At 46.9% G+C, this 19,396-nt stretch overlaps 1 protein-coding gene across 1 annotated transcript in view; it reads left to right on the forward strand.

Moving 5' to 3' along the window:
* Window positions 1–17,115, forward strand: part of HS3ST4 (heparan sulfate-glucosamine 3-sulfotransferase 4) — a gene marked incomplete at both ends in the record, with an annotated part of 342,682 nt that extends 325,567 nt beyond the window's left edge. The window contains one exon of the mRNA XM_079759630.1: window positions 16,479–17,115. Within this exon, the coding sequence (XP_079615756.1) occupies window positions 16,479–17,115 (637 nt within the window). The remainder of the gene's footprint in view (window positions 1–16,478) is intronic.
* Between the last annotated feature and the right edge of the window lie 2,281 nt (window positions 17,116–19,396).

Genomic DNA, 19,396 nt, shown 5'->3' on the forward strand with positions numbered 1-19,396 from the left:
AAGAAGAAGCCTGTCCCCAAGGCAGTGTGTCAGATGTGTGTTGAGCTGGAAGGGGGGAGGAGAGGGGGCGGGGGTGATTCTGTAGACCAGGCAGCGTGAGTCCAGGCAGAAGGTGAGGTCCCTGAGCACCTGGGCCGTGTGCTACCCCCCTGGGATCTTTCAGCAAAAGCAGAATTTCACTTTGCCAGGCTACTGAGAAAGGATCCAGATAGGAGCATCAAAAGAGAGCAGCAAGGGGATCCTTACCCTGAAAACAGTTCCAAAAGTTGATGTAGTGTTTGCAGGATGAGTGTGGATAGATGTGATGGAAGAAGTGTGTAGACAGTATGACCAGATATGCAGCAAAGGCTGTGACATTGTCTGTGCTCCAACCCCTGGACCTGGAGCTTTCTGGGGTTCCCTTCCCCAGGGGCTAGAACCTGCTAGGACTCTCAGTCACCCCCCAAAAGTCTGGCAAAGTGAGTAGAGCCTCAGGGAAGAGGGCGGGGTTGGTATATGCGTCTACAATAGTGGAGAACAGGGACATTTTGTAGGAGAACAGGCAGGTAATCCCAGTCCTGTAGATAGAAACACAATAGTGGACATAGAGGAAAGACAGGACCTCCAGGTGCAGGAACTCTGTAGGTGGGACAGGTTACTCAGGTCAAGGCCATCTGTTATCTCTGGGTTCCTTGTGCTGACATATCCCCAACCTGAATGAGATGTTAATTCCCAACTAGAGGTTAGAGGTCAATGGGTTAGTGTGATTGGCTACAAGAATTAACAAAGACTAGAACCATGCAATTAAGCATAGACAGGGAAGAGAATATAATTCCCTTTCAATCTTTTTGAGAAGATCTCATTTAAATCAAAGGAGAAAATCTCACCTTGGTGCTGGAAGGTCTTTAAAGCTAACTGCTAATTTCCCTTATCAGAAAGGAAATACCAGACTCAGAGTCTAGGGCAGGCTCATCAGTCTTTTCTTGTATTGTTACCTTCTATTTATGGCAATTGTGTGAGTTATCTATCGATACATAACAAATTACCACAGACAGGGCTTAAAATCACACAGATTTATGATCTCACAGCTTTGATGTTTCTGTGATTGATGGTCTTTCCCAAGGTTCCAATGAAGGTGTTGGCCAGGGCTTAGGTTTCATCTGAAGCTCAACTGGGAAAGGATCTGCTTCCAAAATTGTGTGGTTGTTGGCAGGATTCAGTTCCTTGTGGGTTATTGACTGAAGGCCTCAGCTTTTTACTGGCTGTTGACCAGAGGTTTTACTCTGTTCTTTGACAAATGGACTTTTCCATATTGTGGCTTACTTCATCAAAGCCCGGCGGGGGGGGGGGGGGTGTCAATAGAGTCTGATAATAAGAAAGAAGTTACAATCTTATGTAACAAATCATGGAGGCAATATCTCATCCCCACTGCCATTAGATTAGATTAGAAGCAAGTCCTGGGTCCTTCAGACTCTCAAGCTTTGGAGATTACACCAGGGCTTAAATGTCGGGGGGCGAGCGGTAATTGGGAGCCACCTTAGAGTCTGTCTGCCACAGCAATTGTAATTGTTTTTCTATTCAAGGTAGTGATATACAATTTCTGTTGTAAGTATACTTACTTAATCAAATAAGAAAGAACCTGATATAAAAAAATATGAGTCCATAATAGCATGAGTATAGGTGGGTGTCCAGAATTAGAGATACTCAAGGTTATCATGATACAGACAGATGAACAGATCAGTGAATGAAAAAGCACTAAAATTAAATGTCCTAAACCGGCAGTCGGACATCCCCCAAGGGGTCCTGGATTGGAGAGGGTGCAGGCTGGGCTGAGGGCCACCCCCCTCCATGCATGAATTTTGTGCACCAGGCCTCTAGTACATATATATATATATATATATATATATATATATATATATATATGTGTGTGTGTGTGTGTGTGTGTGTGTGTATGTGTGTGTGTGTATATGTGTGTGTGTGTTTATTTAGATGTTATAATTATATAAACAGTGAGAGAGCATGATTAGTTGACTATAGGAATTGGATTATGGGCTTGTGAAGACCAAGAAGTACTATGATCTGCCATGTGCAAGCTGCAGACCCAGGAAAGCTGGTGGTATAAGTCCAAGTCTAAAGAACTAAGAGCTAGGGGATCCAATGTTGTGAGTCTCAATTCAAGTCCAAATGCCTGATAACTAGGGTTGCCTATAGTGTGAGTCATAGTCTCCTGCTCTTGGTCACTGGATGGCCCAAGTTCCAGTGACCAAAGGCAGGAGAAGATGATGTTCCAACTTAAGCAGAGAGCGAATTCACATTTCCTCCACCGGTTTGTTCTATTCAGGCCCTCAATGGAATGGGTGATACCCACCTACACTGGTGAGGGGAGCTTCTTTACTCACTCCACAGACTCAAATACTCATCCCTTCCAGAAACACTGTCACAGATGCACCCAGAAGTAATGTTTCATCAGCTATATAGAAGTGGACATATAAAATTAACCATCACAGCTGCCCATCTGTCTATCCACCTACTTGTCATGGAATAACATCAGTCTAGTTTCCAGCCCTTCCCTGTCCTCCAAAGTCATGGAGATGGAAAGATGTGCTCTTGTCTTTTAAGGAATTTGGTTTAGCAATGAGTTTCTAAATCCTGGCTGCACATTTGAATCCCTTGGGGAGCTTTTAAGAAGTGACAATGACCAGACACCATCACAGACCAATTGAATCAGAATGCTTCATTATAGGTCCTAAGGAATTCCAATGGGCCCCAGAATTGTTGTCACTGGTGTGGTGACTCCAGGGTGTGAATCCATTTGCAGCAGAGTTGGCAGATGGAAAAATTGTTGGAGATAAGGCAGCAAGCCCCACAACACAAACAAACCAGCAAATTCTACTTCTTTCTTCTCCAGAGAGGGGGTTGACTTTGAGGAGAGAACAGGCTGAACCCTGCCATTGGAATCCAGTCCCTGTCTTTTGTAAAAATTATATATTTTATTGATTTTTTTTTAGAGAGAGAAGAAGGGGGAGAGAGGAGAGAGAGAGAGAGAGAGAGAGAGAGAGAGAGAGAGAGAGAGAGAAACATTGATGTGAAAGTAAAAAACCCATCAGCTGCCTCCTGCATGCCTCCTTCTGGGGATCTAGCCCGCAATCTGTTAGTGCACGAAACGATGCCCAACTAAGTTCCTGTTCTTAACCTTGAAGTTTATCCCAGACCTGTGACATGACCTCAATCATGAACTCTACAACTGACCTTCAGATCAACCTTCAGCCCCACCTCTTCCAGAGGCTGGAGATGCATGATTCCAATTCACACATGCACTTCATGGTGGAGGTTTCGCCACTTTTAACTGGTTCTACTTGCCCTGCTGCTCTGGCCAGGGGCAGGAATAAGCCTCAGCATCTTCAGCAGTTCAGCCTCAACCTTTCCTACCTTTTCACCACCTGGACATAGAGTTGGTGGCCCAGCTACCACCAGTGTAGGCCCTACTTTGCCTCCTTTGTCCTGCTTCTGGCCTCTTGGGATATAGGGAATGAGTGTGTATAAATGTGGATGTACATATCCAGGGGGGTCATTCATTTATTCATTGTTCATTTATTAAGTACCTATTCTGCACCATGCTCTAGTATAGATAGATATAAAACCTAGTGAGTAAGACAAAGTCCTGTCATCATAGAGCTTAAATTCAGGTAGAGAGGAGTCAGAAATCATGTGAACCAGTAAGTCCATGAGATGGTTGCAGATCTTCACCAGTGCCACAGAGTGCAACGAAGAAGGGAAAGCAAAACAATGGGGTGGAGTGCCTTGGGGCAGGCATGATTTTTGATAGAAAGATCAGGGAAAAGTCTTTCTGAGAGATGGCTAAGTGGTATGTAGACGTCATACAAATCATGGCTGTGGTCCAGACCAGCACTACCACTGAATGTTCTGGAATACACTGTGTCTGCATGCTGACAGTAGCCATTGGCTCTTTGTAGCCACTGAGCACTTTAAGTGTGGCTACTGTCACGAAGGAACTGAATCTTTGGTTTTATTTAATTTTAATCTATTTACATTTAAGTAGCTACATGTAGCTAGTGGCTTCCATGTTGGACCTTTAATGGTGAGAAGAAGCCACCTGTGGGGAGATCTGGGGAGGGAACATTTCAGGGTAAGGAACAGGCAAATGCAAGAAAGGGAGGAATTGGAGTGTGGAGACGAGATGAAGAGAAGGCAGCATTGTGGGACTTTGAGCAAATGGGATTGCACGTAGAGGACAGATCCTACAGAACCTGTAGACCATGAAAAGGGAGTGCATTTAATAACATACATAATGATAGATTACTGGAAGGATTTAGGCAAAGTAATGATGCAACAATGATGGTAATGATAAAGTTTAGGTAGATTTATTAAGTGGGCTTTATGGACATACTAGAAGCCTGGTGCATGAATTCGTGCACATTGAAAGGAAACTAATTAGAAGAAATATTTTAATATCGCTATTCGCACTTTCTCTATAATAGAAGTGTTAACCAAATTCACGATCGACAATGACAGATGGAAACACATGCGGGTGATTGGCGCCAGCGAGAGCTTTATTTATGTAGATAAACTAGCTTAATTACACCTGCTTTCTGATTTAGCTAAACTTTTTCCAGTCCAGTGAAGCCCCCCAACTTCTCTTTCAGGTAATTGTCAGCAACACAGCAGTAAATATCAACACGAAGCAGATTGTTATTGTAGATCACACAGGAAGAACAAAGGGTGAAATATTTAACTGTAGCAGTGTTTGACTATATTCTGTGCATTGAGAAAACCTGAAGTCATTTTCAAGTTCCACCATTTCCTACTTCTTTTCAGTCGGGTCAAGTTTCTAAACTTTCTAAATCTGCATTTTCTGGCTAATGAAAATAAAATAGGATTCCACTGAGTCTCCTACCTACCTACTCCAGGACTTCTATGAGGATCAAATGAAATGAGGAACGTGAAAACACTTCACAGACATTTGGTTAAAGTGTAAAATGTTTCCACCTGGCTATAAAGCAAGTTGTGTTCCTGGGCTGAAGAAACTTCAAGGAGGCTAGTCACTAGGGAGAGTAAACTGGGTTTTGCTATGTGACATCATTATCCAGCACCCACAGCAACCGTTTCAGGGCTGGGCTGGGCTGTGGGCCACATTTTGTGCCATGGGGTCTTGGCAGCGTCGACTGCAATTTGGTGGGGTGTCGCTCTGGGGTGGTGGCGGGCCTGCATCCCACTTGGGGGAAGCCAAGTGTTGCTTTGTCAGCACCAGGTCCACGGTGCCGTTTCTTTGTAAATGGCCAGTGCGTCACAGCAACTCCTGCAATAAGCGTCTTCCCCCTGGTGGTCAGTGCATGTCATAGCAACCGGTCAGACACTTCGCATATTAGCCTTTTATATATATACTAGTAGCCCATTTGCAGGAAGAATCCTGCAAGCGGCCGCTGTGGCCGCGTGCGCTGCTGCTGCCGCCGTTGCGGCCTATGCACCTGCACCCATGTGCCGCTGCCGCCTGCCCCACTCCGCCTCCCCCACCACCCACCCCCCCGCCCAGGCTTTCCCTCTGGCAGCCACCTTGCTTTCCGCTTTTCCTCCCTCTTCCTTCTAAGTTGTTTTCAGTCTTCACTCCTCCCTCCCTCGACGTATGCAAATTAACCGCCATCTTTGTTGGGTAATTTGCATACTTGCCCTGATTGGCTGGTGGGCATGGCTTGGGCGTAGCGAAGATGTGGTCAATTTGCATATTGCTATTTTATTAGGTAGGATAGACAATTCAACCTTCACTCTTCAATCTTCAATAATATCAACAAAATCTTTTTGTTATCATTGAAATCTCCCTTTTTAGATGGGAAACTGAGGCACACAAGGATCATTACCATCTGGGCTGCCCTACCTCCCTCTCGGCTACAGCAAGCTGTGGAAAGCTCACTCTTGCTCAGTGCATAGTGCCATGGGGGCCAAGCCTGGGGGATGCTGAAGATGGCAGTGCTGTGGCCCAGCAATGCCAAAGGAAGGATGGGAAGGAGAGGTTACACTTAAGCTATATGTTAGAAATAGCAGCAGCAGACAGGGCTTCCTGGGATTAGATTGCTGGGGAGGTGAGGCCAAGAAGAATCAGTGACGGCTCCCAGGTTCGGGCCGAGTGGCATGGTGGACAGTGGTGCCCTTCCTTGTGGCCGGTCAGGAAGACTAGGAGTGGGCAGGACCCGGGCTGGCGGGAGGGGTGGGTGCTGCAGTGTAGGGTTGGGTATAATTCTGTGCCTCAATTTGGGCACATTTTCCTCTTACCTTCATTTATTCTTCTTTGCTTTCTTTCCTTTATGTCTTCCATCATTCCGCAAATATTTATTGAGACCTACTTGATGCTAAGGCACTGTGTGAGGGGCTGGGGTACAGCAGGTAATGAAAGTGCCAATTGCCTTCCCTCCTTGGAGTTGCATTCTTTAGGAGGACAGACTGACTATGCATGAGGAAATGAGCACATAAGCAGGATAACTCCAGGTAACGATGCGCCCGCCCTCTGAAGTGAACGAAAGGAGGACAGAGAAGGAATTCAGATGCTGCCTAGGGGAAGGGATCGTGCTCTGAGTGGGTGATGTTTGAGTCAAGAACTGAATATTGAGAAAGCCAATTATGAAAAGAGCAGAGAGGAGAGTGAGAGGGAGAGAGAGAGAGAGAGAGAGAGAGAGAGAGAGAGAGAGAGAGAACTCCACAGGGGATCGATAGGCATGAATATCTGACACCCTAAGAACCTTCCATTTTCTCATCGCAGTGTGTGTCCGTGTCTGTGTCTGTCTCTCTGGTGTGCACGGAGCCTCTTCCATCATCCGTCATTTCTTCCTCTGTTGTAGGATCAGATTGATTGGTTTGAAAATCTGCTTAGTATTTCATAAGCCCCAAGCTGTGAGAGTCAGGACTACATACAGACACGGTAGGACCCAGTAATTAATTTATGAGTGTGGTTTACAGCATGGAAGCTGGAGATCTCGGTTTGGGGAAGCAGCTTTGCAAAGGAACTGTCTCAAGGACAACATGGAGGGCTCTGGCCTGAGTATTTGTGGGTATTTGTAGAAGACGCTGTCCTGAAATTCTGGCCAAACACAGGGAAGGGGCAGCTGGGCCGCAATCCCTCAGCACAGACTGCAGGTTTCCCCAACTCAGAATCCTTGCAGCCACACCTGGGAGCCGGGGGCCGCAGTGCGACCCCAGCTTGTTCTCACAGCTGGCACTGCTCACACCTGTGCTCATTGAATGGATGCTCCCATCTGGACTGACTTATTTCACAAGTTCCCTTGGCGGAGCATGAATTGAACCAAGCAACCCTTTGGCCAGTGAAATGGCATGTGCTTTGTTTGCGCTGGCCGGGCTCCTTGGATCACCAGGGAGAAGCTTTACAAATTACTTACAAAAGCAAAGTTTGTTTGAAGGATGCACTGGGGCCAAAGTTAAATGAGCTCAGGAGCACAGGTCCTGAGACGGTGTGCTCTGTGAACGCGCGGTGGGCAAACAGGCCGCTGTCCAATAGCAGCCTTCATTAGCACGCGTGCTGAGCAGTTAATTCCTTCCCGGCACCTCGCTCTTAGTCCGTCTGGGCTGCTCTCACAGAAACACCATCGACTGATGGCTTAAACAACAAATACTTATTTCTCACATTTCTGGAGGCTGGAAGTCCAAGACCAGCTGCTCACCGACTCGGTGTCTGGTGAGGACTCCCTGGTTCATAGAGGGTGTCTTTTCTTCTTCTCCCCGTGTCCTCACATGTCAGCCGGGGGAGGGAGCTTTCTGGGGTCTCTTTTATAAGGTCACTAATCCCATTCATGAGACTCCACCCTGGTGACCTCATCCCCTCCCTCAGGCCCCACCTCCTAGTACCATCACACGGGGATTAGGACCTACCAGGAATGTTGGAGGGACACGAGCATTCAGTGCGCAGCAGAACCATAAGCACCAGCCTTTCAACCTTCATGAATAATCTCTGAGATAGGTCTCGCTTGGGATTCCCTGCTGTATACAAGGAGGAAAATGAGGTTCACGTTTCCCAAAGTCCTTGACAATGAGGATGGCAGAGCCAGGTCCCAGGGGCAGACAACACATGCATCCTCTGCAGCAGCTGGAGGACATTTGCCCAAGTGGGCAGAACCCCAGGCCCAGGAGGCATGACCACGGACGGCCAACAAGCAATGCTCTGGACAAGCAATAGTGAAGGGCCTCCACGAAGTACACGCGCTAGAGTCTTGAGAACTTGAGAAGCAGGTGGAACAAAGCAAAGGGCGGGGGAGCGGGGGGGGCTGGTCAAGCAAAGGCAAGACCTGAGTGAAAAGCTGACCTATCAGCAGCCGCCTTCATCACTCTGAGGTCAGGGCTGAAGTGACCCCACAGTTAGAGGCAGGAGGCCTAGACATCCACAGGGAGACAGAGGCTGACTCAGCTGAGCAAGCAGGGTGGGGCAACTAGCAGGATCCCCAAGATAGAGAGGAGCTGCCACACAGCGGGGAGTGAGAGGTGAGGTGGGGAGACCTGGAGTGCAGCCTTCCCAAGGGGAGCCCTCCTGTCCAGGCTGTTAAGCTGTGAGCACGAGGTGCCCATGTGGGCATGCTGACACCTCTGTAGTCATCATTAAATTGTGGCACCTGTCCCTTGAAATGCTGAGCCTGAGGAAAGAAAATACAATGAAACCACTAATGGAAGTTGGTGTGTGAGGGTCTGCAGGGGTCAGTCTTTGAGTGAGTATGAATGTGTATCAGAGAGGTGAGCTCTGGGTGGAATCGCCTCCGGTCACGGCAGGGGAAGGGTGTTCTGTAATTGCCTTCATTCTAAGTCAGTAAGTGTCTTGTCTTAGAACCTCTGGGGTGCAATGGCCCAATAAAAAAAGAGGATGTGTGGAGGGGGAGTTGGGGTGAGGGCATGGATGGGAGCTGACATTGAAGGTAGGCAATGGCTTAGGTTTTCGAACCCTGCTTCCCAGCCTCTGGGCTTGAACATTATTGCAAGGGACGGCCACGTCCCTGTAGATGCCAAGCATTTCACAAATGGAATCAATAAAAACTCATATAAACACACACACGGCGACCTTTCAGAAACATGGCTTCAGTGCCGATGACTGAATCACAAGTTCATTGCAAAGGGTCGTGGAATTCATGGCTGCTTTCTATCCATTGGTGCTTCCTAAATCAAAACATGCAGGTGGTGATGGCACTGGGAGAAGTCGGATGACAGGGAGAAATGGAAGCAATGCCTAGGACTTGAGCAGCTGGAGTCATGAGCCCCATAGAGTGGCCAGGACCTGCCCAGCAACAAGGCTTCTCAGATGTCCGGGCACCTTGGGGTGGCAAGGAGAAGGAGATTTCTAGTAATCCATACCATGTATGCCCAGCACGAGCTGTTTGGTGCTCTAAGAGTTGGGCACCCATCTCTTACAGAGGGACGCATGCATTAGGCCACCAGGAAGAGTCATTTAGATTCAGAATTTGAACAGAGCTGTCTCCTTCATGCACTCAACATACAGGTGTGCTTGCACCCACTGTGGGCACCAGCTGTACTGAGACGGGACATTTACCAGGACCTGCTCTGTGAGAGAAAGCCTGGTATCTTTCCTTGGGAATGAGTACATGTTATCCTCACTTGATGGGTGAGGGAAATAAGTTGCTCAAAGCAAGTATGGCTCAGAGATGAGACCCCCGAGGTCCCATGCCCTTGCTCCAACCCCCATTCTCTTGGGTTACAGTTCATCAGGGGAGCTCAGAAAATATTGCTAATTTATGCACCATTTGTTCTACTGGATAACGCGTTAGGGAAAATGTGAGGTGTCCGAGTACCTCTAATGTGAGCAATGCAGAGGCAGCTGACCCTTCGCAAGAATGGGCACTTACAGCTAACACGGGTGATTGCTCTCTCCCCGGGCATTCATGACGGTCCATTTGCTTCCACTGAGGGGGCCCTGGAGAGAGATCTCACAAATTGAATGATGCTGCTTGATCTGGAGGAATTTCTGGGGATTCCAGCATGGGTTTCTGTAACCCCCAGTGGTAAGTCAGTGACAGCCCGCATTGACAACACACAGAATGAGTCCCATTTTAAGGTGCAGCTTTGCCACCTACCACAGTGTGACCTTGGGCCAGTCGTGTCACCTTGCTGAGCCTCGTGGTTTAGTTACAAATTGCCAAGCAATGACTAAGAGCTTGGGCTATGGCGCGACACAGGCCTGGGACTATATTTCAGCTCCACTTCTTGTGCCTTTGGGCAAACTAATCCATTTCAGTTTCCTGATGTCCAAGGCGGGGGTAGTAGTAGTACCTTCTTAAGACAGTTGTTTGAAAGCTACAGTAGTGCATCGAGAACCTACAGAATGTGAGGCACCCTTTTCACTACTAATTCACTGAGACCTTCATCCAGCCCCGTGCGATGGGATTATGAGATAATGCCTGCTTTCCAGGTGACAGAACAGACACACAGGACTTGGGTTCAGTAATTTGCCCAAGGTCACACAGCTAATCAGTGGGTCCGATTCAGTAAGTCCAGAGGCTACGTTCTTGACCACGAGGCTGTAGAGTCCAAGGTCCGAAGATGCTTAGAGACCCTGGTCTGCTGGCAGGATTTGAAATCTCAACCACAGAAGACAGCATAGAGTGCTCAGTGCACGGTGTGTGACAGCTAGTGCATGGCTACCATTAGCATCATTTCCTGTGAGGCCCCAGACGAGAACTTGCACTCAGATGGGGCTGGGACTCAGCAGAGCGCCACCAGAAGCGGAGCAAAGGGGGCAGGGCGAGCTATGTGGAGTGTCTCATAAACATTTGGGGCAGCGAGAGCAGCTGTGTGGTCTCAGGGAAAGATTTTTGCTTCAGGACTGTGTGTTGACGCTGGTGTCACGGCTGCTCTGAGCACCCCAGATACTGTGAACGAGCTGTTCCAAGCCCAGACGCAGTGTTTTCTCACCATATGCTCCACACTGAGCGTGTGGTCTTTCAGACAGGGATGGCGTGGAACTCGGAAGCCTGGGCGCCCAGGCATGGAAAACCAGCTCAGAGGAGCCATGCCCCCAAGCTGCCCCAGGTCTCCTGACTCCCAGGGATCCTTTCATGTGTATGTCTTCCAACAACCATAGGTGGTGATGGGGCAGCTACTACATGGGAGGTACTGTGTCAGGCACTGGGCATACAAAGGTGAATGAAGCATTGCCTGCACTCTAGGGGCTGGGACCCGCCATGCCGGCCTTGGGACAGGGCATAGAGACCGTTCGTTGTTCTAAGCTCTGTAAAAGAGAGACATCAAGGACTTTGGGAACAGAAAGGAGTTAGTGAAAATCTTTGTAATGGAATTTTAAAAAAAAATTTGCACACCCAGCACCTAAACACCTTTTCTATTCAAGAGAAAGGTAGGTCCTTCTTCTACTGGCAGGTGGACTGTGCGCACCTGACACGAATGTCCACCTCCAACATGGACTTCAGGCTCCTGGATCCAGGTGATCACTCAACACCTGCACCTGGGTGTGCAGCAGATCCCTCAGATGACTAAGCAAGACCTGGTACCTTCCCCCGAAACCGGCCTCTTTCCCAGTGTTCTCCAATCTGTTGGCTCAGGCCAACCATCTTGGAGTCGCTAGGATGCCTCTCTGTCTTGCACACATATCACAGCCATCATAAAGGACTGTCGTCCCTACTTTTAAAATGCATCCGACTCTAAACACATCTTACCACTCAGCACTCTGCACAGGAGTTGGCGCCACCACCATCTCCAACTTGCGATCCTGAAATGCCCTCCTAACAGGTCACCTTCGTCTGTTCTTGCCACACTCTTGTCTGTTCTCAGCAAAGCAGCTACAGAGCATCTCTTAAGATGGTAATCATGTCACAGTCTCCTGTTCACTGTTCTTTGGTGGCTGCTCATCACACAGAGTAAGCGCCAGCATCTTCCCGGCGCGGGGAGGCTCTCCACGATCAGTTTCCTGCCCACGCAATGAACGTGTTTTCTCACTTTCTTACCTTTCCTCACTCCCTTGTGCTGTGACTGGTCTTCTTTCTGTTTCTCAGGCACACCAGGATGTGAGAACAGCAGCATGACAAAACATCAGATCTAGTCAAGAAGGACTTACTTAACACCAGGAGAGAAAAGGAGAATTGGGGGTGAGAAGTCCTGAGAAGGTAGCTGGGGATAAGCTCCAAAGGTGATTTGGGGAGAAGTTGGTCTGTCAGAGTAGGATAGCTGCTCCTCTAGTTTTCCAGGAAGAGGGAGACTAGGAGAGGTACAGAAATAGTTGCCAGATCGAGGGCCCAGGTGAGAATTCATTCAACGGGTATTTATTGAGCACCTGCTGTTTTCCAGGAGCTGGTGTTAGCACTGGTACTGTTACTTCTGCTTGGCCAGTGAGCTTAGAAACCAACATGGTCCCTCGGGGAGACCTTGAAAACCCCCTTTAGGTTCTGAGTCTGTTTCCTTCTCTGTAGAACTGGGATAGTAACGCTATCTGCTCTGTTGACTAAAATAGTTATACATGTGATGCTATAAAGACCTCTCCGTTGATCAGATGTGGAAGTTAGACTGGTAGCTCTGTGGAGGAATGGACTCTGTTTTGTTCACTGGTATATTGTCAGTTATGGAAGTGAGCAATTATGGAATGAATGAATGAATGAATGAATGATTGTAACTGAGTTGAAATCACTTTTGGGAATGGAGAACTGCTACTTCACAGATTTCAAGCATTCTCTGGATACTTCTTATTGGGGAAAAATTCCCATCAACTCAATAGTTACATTTTGGCCCAATGAGATGGCCTTGTCATGTTTGCCCCAAATGCATAACTCTCCTAAATTACATGATTTAATTCAACTGTAACACAAAGCCATTTAGGCTCCTAGGCTCCCCTCTACCTTCTCCAGCAGCTCCTCTCATTCCCTCTGTGCGAGCGCTGAGTGAGGCACACCTGTCCTCTCCTCCTCACACTGGCTTATGGGCTGGGTACCATTTCATCCCAGATGCTGCAGATGAAAGACTTGAGATCCACAAAGATCTTGACAGACCACAGACAGCACTCAGCCAAAGTGAAGGACATGGATTGGAAGGGGGGAATGGGAAGACAAACACCGAGGTCTAGACGTGAACTCAAAGGACAGGTGAGAAGAGAAACCTAGCAGCTGCATTTGCACGAAAGAAAAGTGCAACAGAGTCAAAAGGCAAAAACACATCTGGACTAAACTCTGCGAAGGGCCATATAAGAATCTACCTTCAGGTGTTTACGGATTCAACACGTATTTAATATTTCCATAATAGGACGTGAGTTTCATGCTCAGAGAGTATCTCTCTCCAACTGAAATAAGAATGGGAAGTCGGACCAGTCCCTAATGCTGGCTGAGCTCGTAATAGAAGCTCCTCGCAGGCCACAGCCCGCCGGTCAGGCAGTGGTCTGGTGGCATTGGCTGGAGTCAGAATATCCTTTTTTCCTAGATGGGCTCTTTAGTTCCCATGCTGTTCAACTTTTCCATTGGGTCAAATGTAAATGGTTTTTTTCCTTGTTCTTCTCTAAGAATTGCTGTGCCAATGACCTTGTGCACCTGGCTTAGGTTTTAAAAATCATGGCATTACTGGGCACTGTTCTCAGTGAGTTGCCTGCATTATCACCTTCATCTTCATTACAATTCTATGAGGGAGGGATTCTTATTAACCCTGATTTTTAGATGAGAAAATTGAGGCTCAAAGTGGGTTAAGCAACTTCATCGAGATGACGTTGGGTAGTCAGAACTCTGAAATTATGCACATGCAACTCCCAAAGGCTGTGCTCCTTAGCCCTGTCCCTTCAAATGAGACAATTAAATCTAGTGCAAGCCAGACAGACACATGAGCATAAAGACATTCAAAATACTTTGAAGAATATGTTGTTCCAAGATAAGCATGATTATGGCCAAGGCTATTGCTTTGATCAGAAAACTCCGTGCTGCCCAACCATTATGGCCTAACTACACCAGCCCTGTGAATTTCTCTGCCAGGCCATTCCTCTTGCTCAATAACAGTGCTTGCTGATGAAGCTCAAAACCCAGTAGCAATTAATTATTGACAGAGCATGTGAATTAGAGATAAAAGAAAAGTCATTCTTTCTCTACACACGCGATAGTAAATAAATTTAATTATGGTAGGGGAAGCTAAGGGATCTTCATCTGTATTAAGGTTTATTAGCTGAGACATTTAAAAGCATGTCATTATAACAAAGAGGCCTTGTGTAATCCTGAATGTACCACTGTGGTGCAAGACTTGGAAGTGAATAGACTTAATGGAGCACGTGGTGGCAGATGGTCGGCTGAACTGACAGGTATTGAATGGGTTTACCGTCAGTTAATTTTGGTCTACAGATGCCTATAGCAAATTGGGGTATAATATAAGGTGACTAGACGTCCCGCTTTTGGCGGGACAGTCCCGATTTTTAACAATTTGTCCCACGTCCCGCAGCGTTTTAAAAAAGTCCCGATTTTTGGAAAGAATGGACGACAAGCTAGGGAACGGCGGGAGAACGGGAAGGGAATATACGGTTTTCGGCGGCCATGTGGCTATTTAGCCAGGATATGAGTTTTATATTATTTTTGTTAATTTTATAATGTTAAACTTTAATAATAACAAATAATTGTTGAGAACTGATTATCGAGAACTGCTTATCAAAGTTCGCATTGTTGATCAGTTGTTAGAATTCGACCACCATTGTTTGGACTTAATGAACAATGGCATTTTTTGTGATTGGCAACGACGAAAACATTTTTTAACTGTCTCTCAGACGATACACATCGTACTGCGTGCTAGTAAGCTAGTTAAACAAGTGATGTCATTACAAATCAGCTATTCAGATAATTTAGGTAAGTAATTTATTTATTTCATAAATACATACATTTTCTTGAATTTAGCAGACAGTACTCGTATTATTTATATTTTATAGTGGCGGCAAAAAGTCTAGCGCCGGCCTTGAAAGTGACACTTACGACTTACGTTACGGCAAATTCATGACCTTTTAAACAATGACAGAAATCTACTAAAAAAAAAAAAACTCACTCAAATGAGAAATATGCCAAAGAATAAAATAATACTATACATAATTTTTTATTTATTATATTTGTAAATTGTACTTATGTTGAAATTTAAAAATATATATTACAATACTATTTTTGCGTTCTATGAAAATTTTTGTTGCTCCATATAGACCAAATTTTTAATCAAGAACCCCGGTCCCGGGTCAATGGTGTCCTGCTTTACCAATGTTAAAATCTGGTCACTTTAGTATAATAGGGTCCTGCACCTCCCCTTTTCACTGGTAAGCTTGCTACATGGGGGCTAGGGGACAAGTAGCATCCAAGTCCTTTAGTATCTTGAAGCTGTCAATGAGACGAGGCCATCCTGAAGGTGAACACAGATGGAGGGGTGAATTTGGGATAGAAGCAACCTTGGGAAGGAAAGTGAGAGCATGGCCCTGGTGTGGGGTCAGTCCGTGGCCCACCTGCAACCCTGGAACAAAGAAAGAAGGAATCCCATTCATAGAACCAAACTATGCTGGATGCTTTCACGCTATATGCCCTTTTATTCTCAGGTGAACTCGCGGTCAGTTTTAGGATAAGATTCGGGGATGTGATTCAACTTGTTGATGTCACAGAGCCTGTCCATTCTCCTTCTCTGAGCTCCAGTTTGCTTCTTTGCACAGTGAGGTCTTTGTACTAGGTCAGGAGACAGCAGACTTTTTTAAAGGGCCCAGAGTAAATATGTTTGGGTTTATGTGTCACATGGTCTCATTGCAACTCAAGCCTGCTGTGTGCAACATCAGCCAGGGACAGCACGTAAAGGAAAGAGTGTGGCTGTGTTCCAACGCAAGTTTATTTATGAGCATTGAAATGTGAATTTCATGTAATATTCATGCATCACAAAATGTTATTATTATTATTATTCTGGTTTTCCCCCAACCATTTAAAGATTTAAAATCATTCTTAGCTGCAGGCATTACAAAAACAGAAGGCTGGCAGTAGTTTGCCAACCCCTGGACTAGATAATCTTTGAGGTTTTGTTGAGCGCAAACATTTTCTGAAAGCCGCTACAACAATAATAATAACTTTGATGTATTAAGCTCCTACATGTGCCTGAGTCTATGCTAAATGCTCTACAAACATTATCTCCCTTAATCCTCATACTGCACTGGGAACTAGGTGCCATTATTATCTCCATTTCTGAGATTATAAAACTAATACATAGAGAAATTAAGAGTATATTTAGACTAAATATAACTGGTAAGAAATAGAGCAGCAGTTTAAGCCCAGGTGTATAAGGCTCCCAGCCATGAACCCATGAGTCTCATGCTGCCTTTTCTGAGGATTCTACAATCAGAACCCTAGAGGGGCAGATAGTTAAAAAGAACCACAAGTGTTGATCCATGAATTTTATGTGGTAGCTCCCCACGAGCTATTTACATCACACGTTTCGTGCAAAATTAAAGTATTTATGGGTAGGAATGACCACTCTTTTTCCTTTTCTCCCTCTTCCAGAAACGTGATGCCTAAGACCGTGGATGGGCAGATAACCATGGAGAAGACACCGAGTTACTTTGTGACAAATGAGGCACCTAAGCGCATCCACTCCATGGCCAAGGACATCAAACTGATCGTGGTGGTGAGGAACCCTGTGACCAGGGCCATCTCTGACTACACCCAGACCCTGTCAAAGAAGCCCGAGATCCCCACCTTCGAGGTGCTGGCCTTCAAAAACCGGACCCTGGGCCTGATCGATGCCTCCTGGAGCGCCATTCGCATAGGGCTGTATGCGTTGCACCTGGAGAACTGGCTGCAGTTCTTCCCCCTCTCCCAGATCCTCTTCGTCAGCGGGGAGCGGCTCATCGTGGACCCCGCCGGGGAAATGGCCAAAGTACAGGATTTTCTAGGCCTCACGCGTGTTGTGACTGAGAAGCATTTCTATTTCAATAAAACCAAGGGGTTCCCTTGCCTCAAGAAGCCAGAAGACAGCGGCGCCCCCAGGTGCTTAGGCAAGAGCAAAGGTCGGACTCATCCCCGCATTGACCCGGATGTGATCCACAGACTGCGGAAATTCTACAAGCCCTTCAACATGATGTTTTACCAAATGACTGGTCAAGATTTCCAGTGGGAGCAGGAAGAGGGTGACAAATAAGGCTAGAGATGTGAGGGAAGGCTAGGGAGCAGCTGAGGAGACTCCTTACCTGAGTCCCGAATCCCCAGGGTTGCAGCCTCAGCCTTGCTGGAGTGTCACTTAGGTCTCCTCCTTCGTCCAGCTGGGATTGCTTCCCTACAGAGCAGCCAGGCCTGCCTGGGCAGCAGCATCTGGTTGACCAGATGGCCACCAAGATCTACTGCTAATTCTTGTCTCTTATGGTTGAATAGAGTCTGAAGACAGGATTGAATAGCTGTCTAGGTCAGAGACAGTGCCATGAATATTTGTTTAAGTGAAACAAAGAAAGGAAGGTCTATTTGGGGGCTCTCACTTTGCTGTGGGAAGCCTGAGTTCTAGCCCTGTGTCTGGCCCAGGCCCTCCTGTATGAACCCTGCTCTGGCATCTCTCTGGAATGCTAATTGTGGCTGAGTGGTCCAGAACTCCTAGGGGAGGGACCTCAGCCAAGGTATCTCTGGCCTTCCTGAAAGATCTCATCCCACAACCCTGTGACTTCCTCCCTCCACACCTTATAAAGGGAGGGGCATGCACATTCCTCACCCCAAAAAGCTGACACCCCTGGAAACCTTCCTTCTAAGAGCCCTCCAAGGTGGGCTGGGTCTCTCTCTTCATGAGCACCCAGGGCGCTGGAGCTCAGCTCCTGCCCTCGTGTTAGATTCAGCCCCTGGGCTGCTCTTCGAGCAGCGTGGCAGCAGCGAAGCTCAGAGCCCCGGGCTTGGTAGAGGTGAACGCCATCTCTGGGAGCGGAAAAGACAGCTAGTCCTCTGGGGGGGAGGTCTCCACACCTACAGACTCTCTCCCCAAGCACCTGGTTCTGAAACATGCTTTTGGGGTGGGCTCTGTCCCTCAGGGTCCCCAGAAGGGCAAGGACCAGAAAGTTGGCATGTCTTATGTTATGAATAACCCTTAGCCACACAGTGAACAGGGTACCAGTCACCATCATCTATTTGCCCACCATCTGCCCTCGTGGTCATCTCTTGCTTCATTTGCTCTGTTCACAGACAGCACATTTTGGGGAGTGACAAGAGGGCTGACTCCACTTGTTACATCAGTTTATGGGGGTGGGGGGGAGCAAGGGCTGTCTGAGACAACCCCCTTCAAGGGCTACTGATTAAAGTATCCCTTCCCATTAGTCGTATTTGATTAAAATGCAGCATTCGACATAAACCCTGTTCACAGGTCTCCCGGTCCAGGAACTGTTCTAGTAAAATTGGAAATGTGTGCGTGGGGAGCTAACTCTGTTCAGCTGTTACTAAACTGTCATTTCTCCGGCTAAATGAAAACTGTGTTGTTATAAAGCTTAATGCAACCTAATCAATGGGTTTTGATGGCGTGTTTCTGTTGGTCACCTCCAACCCCACCCCTACTCTCGGATTCTGGGAGTTTCCCTTCTCTGGGATGACCAGAAGGACCCAGATTAGATCTTCTGGGGGTTCTGTCTTGTAAGGAGCACCACTTTCTCATTCTCAACTGGTCCTGGCGAGGAATGGACTAGTGTGCCCGATTGAGAAACAACCTTACAAATCATTGTTTTTCCAGATAAGAGAGTGGTTATTGAGCTGAAGGCAACATATTCTGCCTTTACTACCAAAATAAAAGAATACCTAGCCATGGCCAGTTGGCTCAGTTGTTTGGAGCATTGTCCATACACCAAAATATTGCACGTTCAATTCCCAATCAGGGTGCATACCCAGTTTGTGGGTTTAATCCCCAGTCAGGGCATGTATAGGAGGCAACTTATCAATGTTTCTCACATCTCTTTCTCTCTCTCTCTCTCTCTCTCTCTGTGTGTGTGTGTGTCTTTCTCTTCCACTCTCTCTAAAAAAACAACAATAATAAAAACATATCCCTGGGTGAGCATTAAAAAACAGAGAGAGAGAGAGAGGGAGAGAGAGAGAGAGAGAGAGAGAGAGAGAGAGAGAGAGAGAGAGAAATACACCTATTTCAAGAAAGAAAATGCATAAATGCATGCTTGCTCAGAAAAGTGTATGGTGTGCTGCTGATTTGGGGCCCTGTTTTATAGGAAGAGCAAGGAGCGAGTCCAGTTACACTTCAGAGCCATCTGTGGGGTTTTTCAAGCTACAGCTTCCTGAGTCCTGTTTCACATTTCTTGAGTCCAGGTGGGGCCCAATCATCTGTCCTTTAAAATATATTCTTATGGTCCTGGCCAGTGTGGCTCAGTTCACTGGCACATCCTCCCATACAGAGAAAGGTCAAGGGCTTGGTTCCTGGTCAGGGCACAAACCTAGGTTGCAGGTTTGAG

Source organism: Cnephaeus nilssonii, assembly GCF_951640355.1.
Source record: "Cnephaeus nilssonii genome assembly, chromosome: 2".
In the NCBI taxonomy this organism is placed as follows: domain Eukaryota; kingdom Metazoa; phylum Chordata; class Mammalia; order Chiroptera; family Vespertilionidae; genus Cnephaeus; species Cnephaeus nilssonii.